Here is a 13570-nt window from a genome sequence, read left to right on the forward strand (position 1 = left end):
CAAAATGGCAAATGAACAAAAAAAACTGTATTCATTCGTGCGTCCTATACGAGCACCTAAATAGTTCTCTCATTGCAACGAACGTGACCAGCATAAAACAAACAATTTATATAGTATATTAAATTAAAGATATAAACTTTTTTTCTTTAATTAATATTTTTCTCTTTGTTTTTTGATTATAATTTGCAGTCAATAGAAGGATTCTTTTTACATAACTCTTTAGTATAAAAAAACATTCTCAACGATCAATAACAATCTTGCTGGTTGCATTTTTGATTTTTAGTTGTTTTACTTATACACCTAGGAATCGACATTCTAGTAACATCACGAAAATAGCAAATATTTTATAAACAAGTAAAAAAAGTATCAGTCGCCTTTTCCTGACGGAGATTACCCTCCCTAAAAAATATTGGGAATTTCAGAATTTTGGACGTATGAACTTGCTAATCCAAAATATGGATTTGGATTAAAGTTCAATAGTGTTGGGGAGGGGCTACCTGACCATATAGTCCATTTTGGAAGTGGGTCTTATTTTGGAATTCTTCCTTTTCGATAAATATCGCGCCCACCACTCATTTCAGTTGGTCACCGTATAAGTTGAGCTTTTGGACCATTATATCAGGAAATGTGGACTTGTCCACGAAAAACATAATATCGCTGTAATCAGGACAACAAGCAGTACCTTCGGTAAAAATCTCCAAAGGATCCTCAAACAGTCGTTAAACTGCACTCAAACAAAAATCTTGAGGGAGGTGGAGGTACTACCCTAAGGGTGGATCGATATGGCCCATTTTCGAAATTAAACTAAATTTGGACAAAATATTGGACCAAATCAGTTGTTCCGTTAATGGTAGCTGATATTTTTGAACTTTAGTGGATGGAGTGGACCCATAAGCAAAGTTTATGGGTAATGAAAAAGCAGACGAATTAGCTAGACAACGATCGCAGTCTACAGATCTAGCAATCGCAGACGCATCAAACCACCCATTTGTCACTTTTTCCAAAATATTGAGACGTTCTCTGACGAAAGAGCCCGTGAATTATGGCATACGGGTATGTTCTGAGACACACTTCACCTCTCACTTCACTCCTCAAGCATTTTGTTCACCCCAATTACGCTGATTTTTCGAGGATTTTATGGAAGCCCCAAGAAATTCGCAAAAAATAGGAGTAAATGGGGTGAACAAAATACTTGAGGCGTGAAGTGAGAGGTGAAGTGTGTCTCAGAACATACCCGAAAAACTTTATATACATCTGTATATATTTTAAATATGTAATACTTTCGAAAGTTTAGTAACATTACATTTAAATCAAATATACTACGCTTCGAATACAACTCTGCGTTACAATAGTCTGACGACTGGTTGGTTGACTACAACGAACGAAGACCAAAAAGAGAATAAATGAAAAGAGCACCTCCTGTGTCGACGTCCAGCTCTGGCTTGCAGCCGGCATATATTAGTTTAATATAAAAAAAAAAATAAAGAAAATCCAAGGGGTCGAACATCTTTAAAAATTGATTTAAATATTAAATAGCAAAAATAGCATCCAAGCCCACTGTGCAATTTTTTGATATATTTTATTAAATAGCTGATAAAACAACAAAACATACAAAAAACGATTTTTTCAAATTTGGCCAATATCAAAGAAGTTATGAAGTCACTTTTTCCAAAATATTGAGACGTTCTCTGACGAAAGAGTCCGTGAATTATGGCATACGGGTATGTTCTGAGACACACTTCACCTCTCACTTCACGCCTCAAGCATTTTGTTCACCCCAATTACGCTGATTTTTCGAGGATTTTATGGAAGCCCCAAGAAATTCGCAAAAAATAGGAATAATGGGATGAACAAAATGCTTGAGGCGTGAAGTGTGTCTCAGAACATACCCGATAATGAACCTAGTTGCATTGTGTCAAGATCCATCTGGCCAACTCTGCCAGCCAAAAGAACGAACTCTCTGTTGAACCTGAGTAAAGTTGAAGTTAGAGTAATGACGGGAGTTTTTACACTGCTATATCAGGGCCTTCAACATCAAATGGGACGATGACTTGACTGACTACTGCAGACTTTGTGTGGATGAGGAGGAGACGGAGACGATCGAGCACCTCCTGTGTCGACGTCCAGCTCTGGCTTGCAGCCGGCATACTATATTAGTGGGTGTTCACTTTCCACCATGTCTAACCTTCTATTCAACTGTGGAACCTGCTCTGATCTAGAACATCATCTGAAATCTGAAGTGGCTGCGACAGCGCAACCTGAACACGTGAGCCGTATTTCCAAATTTCTTCCAACCATCACCATCCAAACTTTTTCTTCCTTAAAACTACCTTCCTTTTTATACCCTCCACCATAAGTTTGTTAAGTTTGTTTTTCTTTTTGTAACACATCGAACTAATCATTTGCGACCATATAAAGTATATACATTCTTGATCAGTATAAAATTCTAAGACGATCTAGCCATGTCCGTCTGTTGTAATCACTCTAGCGTTCGCAATAATTGAGCTAGAGCCCTATATTTTTGCACCCGAGTGTCTTTTTTCCATAGGCAGGTCAAAATGGCCTATATCTATATATATGTATATGTCTATATATATGTCTTTTCAGTACTTTCCTTTTATTTTTCTTGGAAAATCACAATGGACCGGAAGGTCTCCGAGTGACCCAGTCACAATTTAGTGACTGCACATCCCCAAAGCTAACCTAACCATGCACCAACACAGTATCCGGTTCGAGAGTTGTCATTTGCAACCGCCATTACACATAATTACCGTAGGGATTTTTTACAGCTTTCGGGTTATTTCCCTAGGAAGTATGGACTTACCCCTTAAAAAACTTGTATCATCGTAATAGGGGCCTCGTATAAGCTGTTGCAAGAAAAATCAAAACGATTCGACAGGAGGTTTTAAACTGCACTTTTCCGAAATGTTGTATGGGAGATATCCGAAGGAGTGGACCGATATAGAAATATTGCGATGTGCAAAGTATGAACCAAATCGGTTACCATGGCCCATCTTCGAACTTGATCTAAGTTTGGACAAAATTTTGTACCGTATCGGTTGATCCGTTCGAGAGTTATTATTACAAACGAACGAACATTGCTGAGTCGACTCCAAGTTGTCTGAAACGGATTTCGTCCTAAACATACCTGGGGTTTAAAACCATTATTTCGATGAGGTACATTTTGGTCGTATGAAAGTATAGATCCCCTTGTTAGCCTAAAGCAGAGACGAGCTTCTTTGCAAAGAAGTATAGTGAGGGCGCCCACTGAGTTGTTTTTGCATTTGCTTCTCTCTCATTTACAGTGTAAGTCAGCGATGCTCTCCCTCATATTTAAAAGTGTAAACAAACCACATGTATTCTCTCTTTATTTTTGATTTGCCATTGTTTAGCAAAAAAGGAGTACCTCACCACTACTAATACTCCAACTTTTCTGAGCATCAATGGTGTCCTGCCAGCAATTGGAAATGAGTTTCGCACTCCCTCGCCTAAGAGGTCACTCCGGAGACACGCCAAGGAAGATCGTTGGTGAATTACACAAACAATTTCCATAGCCTTGCGTATGCGTTTTATCGCGTATGCCGACACTTCGGAGTGACTTCTGAATGACTTCCAAGGCGATTGTTTACATTTATCTAATGATTCAACACATTTGAACTACCATAGAACATTTTCTATCTGTTGATTATATGAGGCGGTGGTGCAGTGGTAAGCATACTCGCTTTGCACTCTGAAGGTCCGGGTTCGCTTCCCAAGTCAGGCAACAAAACATCACATTTTTAAAATGACAAAATTAAATTGCAAAGAATAATTTCTCTAAAAGAGAAGAAAAATAAAAAGATAAATAAAACTAAAAAAAATTAAAAAATAAATAAAAGTAAAAAAAAATTAATAAAAAAATAAAAATAAAAATAATCAAAAATAAAAAGATTTAAATAAAAATAAATAGAAAAAAATATTTTTTTTAATTTCTAGAACTATCGCGGAAATGATCTTCTAGAAGCGTCGCTGGAGTGACTTCCAAGACGACACGCCGGCGTGGTTCATTTCTTCACAACGGAGGTCACTTTAGGCTGACTTCTGCGACTATCGCCGCGACTGTTTTCATCGCCCTGGGCGACACGCCTAAGTCACTTCCGCGATAGTTTTTGCTTGCAGGGAAAGGATGTATAACACAGATTTGAGAAAATATATTGAAGATTCTCGTGTATAGAAGAGAGATAGTTTGCCATTATATGGTACAATATTTTATTCTCGCTGAAACCAATTAAGACCCTTAAGAAGAGGAAGAAACAGACTTGTGGGCTCGGTTTGGCAGAAGGTTTTCAGAGATTGGATCGTGTGTTCACCCATGATTCGTAGTCTCTGCGTCGCACAGTGCGAAATATCGGAACTTTAGTGAAACTTTACTCAAAAATTAAAGTGCATAAAACTAATGAGATTCTTGTTGAATTCCATTGCTAAGTGTCCCATGAGAAATGCCACATACTCAGTTTTGCTATTTACCCCGCGAAACAACTAGAAATGCATTTAAAGGTTGCACTTTTTTACAATATTTATTTTCCTTAAAAATTGCTTTTAGCTTTGCTTAATTAAAAGAGTGAGACAAACAAATGGTAAGTTAGTTGACTATAGTTTTTTTTGTCGCTGTTATAAGTATTGACAATTTTTTAATTGTTTGGCGTTCATGGAATTGTAATATATAATTTGCTATTCGTTCCCCGAAAATGTGTTAAAAGTCTACCAAAACATTTTTTTGTTTACATTCTTCGCAGGTTCGCGCAGGTTTGGAGATATGCGACTTTTTCAAAAAGTCATTGGAATATTCATATATGTATGTACATATGTATCTATATTTTTGAAAATTTGATAGAAAAACCGGCATTAGGCGTCATTGTTGTTTTCGTTTATGCCAAAATTGATTTACCATTACTAAAAATGTTGATTTTTAAAGTTTGAAGACTATTCTTGCTAATTTCATTCACACATAAACATATCCACAATCGAAACTTTCAATTTGTAAAATGTATGCCATATCACACTTTACTAAAAATAAAAAATCTCCAGAATATATATTTTAGATTTTCATTTGTTAATGTTTATGGATATTTGGAGGAAGGACGGTTAGGGTCAAAGCAAGGATCTATGCTGTAAAATTTTCTATTAGAACATTTTCTATTCAACGAATACAAATGTTCAAGTTAACTAAACTTGGTTGGCAATAATTACCTAATACCTTTAAAATATCTCAAATAGGGGACTCCTCATATTGGAGCTATAGCAAAACGAGAACCTACGTTGCTAATAGTTCGCAAAGCGGTTTTCTACCTACGAAGAACGAAAAATGCAAAAATACAAACAAATAGTTTGGTAAATGTGTTCGGAACCTTTAAAATATGTCATATCGGCCGGTACCGCTCAACGCGAACAGATATTGACACTATTTTGTACCGATGTTCTCCATCCACTCACTACTGAAAACCCATAATACCAATTTGCAGCAAAATCGGTTGAAAAATGAACCTAATATGTAAAAACGGTAGCATCCACATAAGACCCACAAATATAAGAAACAGTTTTGGAAAATTTCAGTAAGCTACGTCCTTTACATTAAAAGTTCTGAGTAAAGTTCCACTAAAGTGCCCATATTTCGCACTGTGCGTCGTGAGCATTGGACAGCTACATAATAAGTGTTTGATTGTTTCTGTTTTCTCTTCTTATTCACATAACATGCAGTAGTCAACAGTAACGTCTATTTCTCATTTGCAGGACTTTGATCTTATTCTGCAGTGACCCGTGATTATTCCTACCGTTAATTTCAGGTCGGATTTTTTCATGGATTAGTTCTTCGCTTGTAGAGAATGGGCCAGATTGCCTTGGATACCTCAAAATTAGGTTCGTTGTGCTGAATCTGGATAGCATTGTATCGATATCTTTGTTCCAACTTCCGCGTGAAATAGCATAAGGATGGCTTGATCTAGTAGTCGACTTCAATATCGATTGACTCCGATCCGCAACGCACTTTTTCATTTCCTTCAATGTTGTAATGACCCTGGACCAAACCAACACAAGTGGTGTTCCATGGTGTTCTTACAATCCAAAACCGCTGCAGACTAAATGATTTAAGCACCGCTTGACTATACATATACTACATAGCCGTAAACTGTGGGTACGCTGTAGACGCCTGCTCCTGTTCCCGTTTCCATTTTGTAGTTGGGGAGTTGTGAGACCAGGTCTCTCTGCGGTATTTGTACAATAAACTAGTCGGAAATGTATGTCATATACATACGTCACATGTGGCTACACTACGCCTAACCTACGTCACAGTTTCTAACGGGCCATCTCTGATAGCCTGGGGGTCCTGTCAATAAATTGTTTGCAGTTATTCACTGGCTTTCTATAAGCGTGCTTGTTCTTCCATTTGCAGGCCTTTAGGGGGATGTGAGGGAGTGGTCCATCCCCTCCCTTGCAACCTTATCCGCCAGAGCATTCTGTCTGTGAAAGATGCGTATCGGCTACGACTGTATTTTTTCCTGGAACAACTGAGGAAGACGTCTCACTGTTCGACTGATATGCGATAACCATGGTATTCATCTCATCGTCTGAGATGAGTTGCTCACGGGAGAACTTTCCCAGCTCAGACCGAGCAAGCTATTCGTTAAGGCACCCATATATCAAAGGGGCTCCGTTCTAATACTGTACTGCAATCCTAAGAGCAAAGAACGTGTTCGCTTAACACCCCGGTGGGTGTTAGGGGATCTCTAATTGACAACAAAATGTCCATTTCACCTGTCATGTTTAGAACAGTTAGGCCTTGCATGTCCTCATTAGCGGTAAACCCATTTCCAGACTTCATTTCAATTGAAATCCCATGAGGACGCATCGGCATGGATGACTTCGCGATCTGGACGACAATAAAACGAAATGTAGTTGTTATTTTCGCAGCCGGGAATGCCATAGAACGACGTTGCACAATCCCCCCGACCCTATTAACTAACCGGACACATCGCCAATGTGTGGAAATTTGCTTCTATTTTGGATATACGATCACAGGGTATATACCGAGCGACTGCAGCAGTGTTGATGTCCCGGAAATTCTGCCGACTACCCGAAGTTTTAAGGGCAAACTCTCTTGCCAATCAACTTACCCGTAGTTCGGGAAAGTAATGGCATTGGTTAGGTTAGGTTTAAGGATGCGCAGCTACAATTTATCATAGCTGCTTCACTCGGAGACCTTTTGGTCCATTGTGTTTATCATCCTGAAAATATATAAGAGATTGGAAACAGAAAGATTCACAGCAGGAGAAAAGAGTTTCATACATAGGGAGATTCATACATAGAAGAAAGGGGAAGAAAGGAAAATAATTTTGTTAATATATATGTATAATGTTCGACCTCATATTAGAATGAGAGAGTCAGATTTGCGGTTGTGTCGCATAGTTTTCCCATACTGGTAAAGTTGACAATAATCACAGGATCTATTGAGGAGACACCAGTTGGAGTAGGGATTTCGTAATCACCTAGTAGTCTCCGCCTGGCATAACTTCTGATTAATTTCGAATATCAGTAGTGCAATTCTCTAACTCAGCGCCAAAAATCGGTAACATTAAAATGCAAAATTATGAATGAATATTTTAAATAAAAGTTGATAGTACTATTGCTATCTTTAGAACTTTATCCCCCATTATTATAAGTCTTCTTTTGTTATAGTTTCGATTTACCGAACAGATTTATAGCGTTCCGGTTAACTTAAAGTTAAAAGTGATGATTGAATTTCAAGGAGGAGCTTCTTGTCATTAACTTTCAATGTGAAATTTATATTTGGTATGTTCCTTTACTATTGAAAGTGGTAAAACCGGCAATAGTAGTACAAGTTGTAAACTGCTCCCATATGAATTGTATTGTGCTTGAAGTAAAGGAACGCTTTTCGAGTAAAAAGTGGCAAAACTTGAAGATTCTTGCACGTAAAGGAACAGAGCTATTTTAATGCCTCAAAATTAGTTTATTTTGCATTTTCAAATCCATCAGATAGTAAAAGAACACATGTAATAATGGCCCTATGAGTACTTTTTTCGATCGCAAAGTTTCCGAAAAATATCGTTTTTCATTTTATTTTTACAGATTTTTTTTGTAACTCAAAACAGTAGATCGTCCGTATGCCTTTTTCAGAATCTCAAAATGAACCTATCTGGTCTGTCCGTCCTCCTCTCTGTTCTGTTATATGAATTGTCGATAGTTTTCATACAGCGTCCATAACACAGTTTAACGATTTTGTGACCCCTACCTCGCTGTTACTGTTTTGGCGCGACAGTACGCAGTTCAAACCATCAAAGTTGAATGTTCGATTTTTTTTTTAATTTTGCCTGTTAGAGCAAATACTATTTTTTTAAATTTTATTGATTTTCTCTTTGGAGTTGAGCCCAATGCAAAAAGCAAGTGGAAAAGAAAAGACAAAGATTCAAATTTTTTAATACCGAGGATATTTTGGCACGGGATGATAATCATATCTACAGGGTAGGGTGTCCAAAAACCTGTTTATCATACAAAACGGTTGATGTGTGTGTAGGACTTCGCTAGATATCAATTTTTCAATGTAATCTCCTTAGATCATAAAGCTCGATTAATTAAATTAATTAAAAATGCTTCAAATTAATTAAAATCTCATAAATAATGGCCTTCGCCCCTAAAAAGGCAAAAACTTAAACTTTTCGGAGAAATTTTCAAATTTTTGAAAACCGGAATTTTTTTTTTAACCGGTTTAAATCGGTTTTGTTAAATAGATACAAAATTGCTCATAATTGATAAATATTTGATACAAATTGTCCGGCAATTGGAAATTCATTCATAATTTTGCGTCATGGTAGAACAAATACTGTAAAGTAAATACTACAACAAATACAACTCAACAACAACCACATAGAAATTTGTTTTTGTTTGTAATGTTAGTGTCACCTGTTGGAATTGGAATTTAAAAAACTTCCTTTTTCAGATGATAATAAAGCTCGATTTCCAACGAGAAATTAATTAAAAATTAAAAAAACTAATATTTTTCACATTTGATATAATATTTTGGAAAACATAAATGAAAACTCGTTATGTTTTCAATTTGAATGTTTCCATATCATTGCACTAAATGCATAATTTCTTGCAGAAAGTAGAATTCTTGCAAATATATTTGGGGTCGCTGGAAATTCATTGAAAAAGGAGAAGCTGTTTCTATCTTTTGTTTTTGAAATCAAAAAAGCACATGTTTATTAGGGCTTTATTTTTTTTCAAGCTTAACAAAATACCACACATATTAACAAATGTTGTACCGCCTCTATAAGCTGTGTTTTAGTGTGCGGCACGTCGTTCGGACTTGGAGGAGGTTAAATGTCTTTGATATGAAGATGTCTTTATGGGAAATATTTTTTTTCTGATGAATGTATTTTTCTTCAAAAATATATATCCCTATTATACATTGAACATAGAAATAAATCATGGCACATGGGGCAAGTCCATATGTCTTAAGAAAACAGCCCGAAAGGTGTAAAAAACCCATATGTAGTGGCTGGAGAGCACGATAACACTCGAACTGATAAACCGATTTGGTCCAAAATTTGTCCTTCTCCATATTTTATCCAAACTTAGTTTCAGTTCGAAGATAGGCAATACCGGCCCACAACTTTCGGTACTTCCCCCCAGTATTTAAAAATGTCACTAAAATGGCATGCACGATATCTCTTGAACGGAACAACCAATTTGGTCCAAACTTTGGATCTTTAAAATGCCCATACCGGTCCTCTTCTTAGGGTACCTCTCCCACAAAAGTTCAATATTTTTTTTAGGTGCAGTTTAGGGTCTGCTGGAAGATACTTTGGACATGTATACCGATGGTGTTCATTGTGGCTTGTTTAAAGCGATATTATGTTTTCCGTGGACAAAGTCCATGCTTCCTGGCATACTGGTCGGAAAGTTATACGATGACCCACTGAAATGGCTAGTGGGCACGATATCTATCGAAAAAGTCGGTCCATTCCTTTAAATACCTCCTCCGCAACACTTTTGAACTTTAACATAATCCACATTTTTGTTGGCAAGCTCAAATGTCCAAAAAGGGCCACAAAATTCTGAAAAGACCCTAAATACATTCGTTCTGTCCGTAGATGAAAGTTTAAATTCACATAGGCTGAGGGTATATCTCTGTCGGCAAAGCCGACTGATACTTTTTTACTTGTACACAAAATATTTTTCAAATATAAAGGCATCCGACATTTATAACTTTGTGTTAGTTAAGTTTAGTTTACTTTCAAGAATACAATTATAGTGAAATATCAAAAATATTAATATTTTTTTTTTAAATCGATTAACCTAATTTCCTTGCTTACATTCCTCTTATTTTGATTTCCTTGCTTACCATTCCTCTTATTTTGATTAACGTTCATGTGCATTTCAGTTCAGAATCCTTCTGTTGATTATGCTGCAATTTATTATAAACACACTTACTCACTCATTGCCTATTTTGCCATACTATTGTACAATTTCAATTAAATTCACTACAAACAAAATAAAATTTCATCTGTGCATTATTAAAATATATTTATATATACAAAAAAAAAAAAAAAACAAATATAATTAACAACAAATATAAATAGCGGCAGTCTGACTGTAGAGAATGTGAGAACTTTTTTGAATCATCATTTGAAAATTAACAAGGAAAAGAAAATAACATTTTTACAAATACAAAAAAAAACTGAAATTAGATGCTAACACTTTTACAGTACGAAATCAAGTCTATTAAGAAATATTGTAAAAATAAAAAAATCAATGCATACATCATTTTAAATAAAAACCCAATTAAATTAAAAATATATTCAAACTATTTTATTTCCATTATAACTACTTCTGTAGTGTTTTAGTTGGGAGATCAGGTGGTAAAAGGATGGAGGTCAAGACTATAATATTCCCCAGAAAGTCAATCTTGAGGCATTAAAAAAGCGCACAGCATCCTCCAATCGTTAATCTATTGATTCCGTTACTTCGTATTGTATTGATTTGGTTACTATACAAGTAAGTCATTGCCGGTGTTTAATAGCCTGTTTCACTAAGACGATTCGAATACAAATTCGTTCGAACTACTACCAAACTTCTGTTTTCTGAAAAATATTTGAGTTGTTTATTTTTTCAATCAAATAAACATTTCCTACAACAACAGGAGTTTAATAGTAATTCGAACGAATTTGAATTCGAATCTTCTTAGAGAAACAGGAAATATTTTTTTTTTGTTTTGAAGAACTGAAATAATTCAAACACAGGTATTTAAAAATTATTTAACTATTTATTATTCACAAGGAAAATGATAAAATCCGGCGAAGGGTACGGTACATATGATGAGAGGGAAGAAAGGTTTTTTTTCTAAATTTTAAAACTTAATATGATTTATAAAACACTAATCCGAATCACTATCCGTGGCTGGTTTATCCTCACCCTGTTTGTCATCAGTCTTGTAATGGCGATATTCTTTCTTCAATTCCCACATATTTTTGTGTGGATTTTTCATATTGTAATCACAAACTTCTTTAAGAATCTCTTTCAAATAGCCAATAGGTTGTTTTGTGATTTTAACCAAATCCTTGATATTGTAGTATTGATGTTTTTCGAATGCAAGAAACAGCATATCCATAACGGCATTTTTGTCATCACGAGCCTTTTTGCCTTCAGCTTTTTTGCGTTCGCGGTATTCAATCTACGGAGAAAGAAATTAAGATTTTAGTGGATGTAACTGATATCAAGAAGTTGTGGCATGAAGTTCAAGTTTATACATTCCAACACAGTTATAGATTTAGACGTTGAAAGTTAAAATAGGAAATACATCCTTATAAACCTGTTGTAGTGTACAACCAAATACTCCATATACCCAAAACATTTGTACTACTTACATTGTGAGCATGATCTTTGACTGGTTTAAAGTTCTGAACAATTTTATCAATTGGCTGCACTTTTCTAACCGGCACAGAAGCCTTCCGTATAGATTCCAATTTTAATTTCATATAACAATTGTCAGCAATTGGTCTACATTCTAATTTTTGTACTATTCTACCTTCCATATATAATTTCTCGGATCCTTGTGTGCTACTAGCTGATGAGGAGGTATCTTTACTACTCCCACTGCTTCCCGCCGATTCAGGTGGTACCATATGTGAGAATACACCTAATGTCTGTTTTGTCACCACCGACACATCCAGTATGTGTTCTGTGGGTATTTCTTCTTGTGGGTCCAATTTTACTACGGCTTGTGATAGACTTAGTGACACTTGAGCCTTCTGCCCGGGAGTTTTACTGATTCTCAGCTTGCCCACGTCCATATTTGACGGAGCCTTTTCCCACTTTTGCGCGATATATTTAGGCACTTTAACTAACCATACTCCCCGCCCAGCGTTGGACAAATCCAATTCTTTGTCAACAATTGGTATTTTAATATCTTTATCATCTTTCGAGGACGTCATTTCTAACACAATTGCGACTGACTTTTGCAACACACGATTAAACAAACTGCCAGCTTCTCGTTGCAGTACGATAGGGATTCGTAAGTCGATTTTTTATGGTAAAATAAACAGTTGACACGTCATGGAAGGTTGCCAGATGTGACGATTTTATGATGTCTTTGTTTGTGTGTGTTGTAGAACTTTTGTATTGGGAAAGTCATGCCCGGTGAACTTTTGTATTGGGAAAGTCATGCCCGGTGATCTTTTGCATTGGGAAAGTCATGCCCGGTGAACTTTTGTATTGGGAAAAGTCATGCCCGGTGAACTTTTGTATTGGGAAAGTCATCTCCGGTGAACTTTTGTATTGGGAAAGTCATGCCTGGTGAACTTTTGTATGGGAAAAGTCATGCCCGGTGAACTTTTGTATTGGGAAAGTCATGCCCGGTGAACTTTTGTATTGGGAAAGTCATGCCCGGTGAACTTTTATATTGGGAAAGTCATGCCCGGTGAACTTTTGTATGGGAAAAGTCATCTCCGGTGAACTTTTGTATTGGGAAAGTCATGCCCGGTGAACTTTTATATTGGGAAAGTCATGCCCGGTGAACTTTTGTATTGGGAAAGTCATGCCCGGTGAACTTTTGTATTGGGAAAGTCATGCCCGGTGAACTTTTGTATTGGGAAAGTCATGCCCGGTGAACTTTTGTATGGGAAAAGTCATCTCCGGTGAACTTTTATATTGGGAAAGTCATGCCCGGTGAACTTTTGTATTGGGAAAGTCATCTCCGGTGAACTTTTGTATTGGGAAAGTCATGCCCGGTGAACTTTTGTGTTGGGAAAGTCATGCCCGATGACAAAAGTGTAAATAAATGGTTAAAAAACTTGCAAAAGTTATATATTTTTTAATTTTAAATTAAGTCAAGTTAGTTGGTAAACATTAGTGTTGTGAAATTCTTATTTTTCGGAATTAAAATTATTGTGTGCGTGTGTGTGTGTTATTGTATCCGTGTGTATGTGCGATTGTGTGCGTAAGCAAATGACGCAAAAAACAGACGAATTTAAATGTGGTTTTGTTAATAAAACAATATTTTTATTATTTTGAAGTGTTT

At 36.2% G+C, this 13570-nt stretch overlaps 2 protein-coding genes across 2 annotated transcripts in view; both read right to left on the reverse strand.

Annotated features, from left to right (window-relative positions):
* Positions 1-13570, reverse strand: part of DCAF12 (DDB1 and CUL4 associated factor 12-like protein) — a 398057-nt gene that overhangs the window by 297438 nt on the left and 87049 nt on the right. The window lies entirely within an intron of this gene.
* Positions 11298-12573, reverse strand: TfIIFbeta (transcription factor TFIIFbeta). The gene is made up of 2 exons (XM_073987015.1): positions 11919-12573; positions 11298-11725 (listed from the first exon to the last, which is right to left on the reverse strand). Exons 1-2 carry the CDS (start codon positions 12483-12485, stop codon positions 11429-11431), a joined length of 864 nt encoding a protein of 287 aa, XP_073843116.1. The 5' UTR covers positions 12486-12573; the 3' UTR covers positions 11298-11428.

This window comes from Musca autumnalis, unplaced genomic scaffold (assembly GCF_047663935.1).
Source record: "Musca autumnalis isolate F117 unplaced genomic scaffold, ASM4766393v1 scaffold_1, whole genome shotgun sequence".
NCBI lineage: Eukaryota > Metazoa > Arthropoda > Insecta > Diptera > Muscidae > Musca > Musca autumnalis.

Excerpts from the sequence above, each read along its gene's own strand:
- TfIIFbeta (XM_073987015.1), bottom strand. The coding sequence starts at position 12,485 with ATGACGTCCTCGAAAGATGATAAAGATATTAAAATACCAATTGTTGAC. Across the intron at positions 11,726-11,918 it reads TCAAAGATCATGCTCACAAT|ATTGAATACCGCGAACGCAA; the intron begins GTAAGTAGTACA and ends CTTTCTCCGTAG.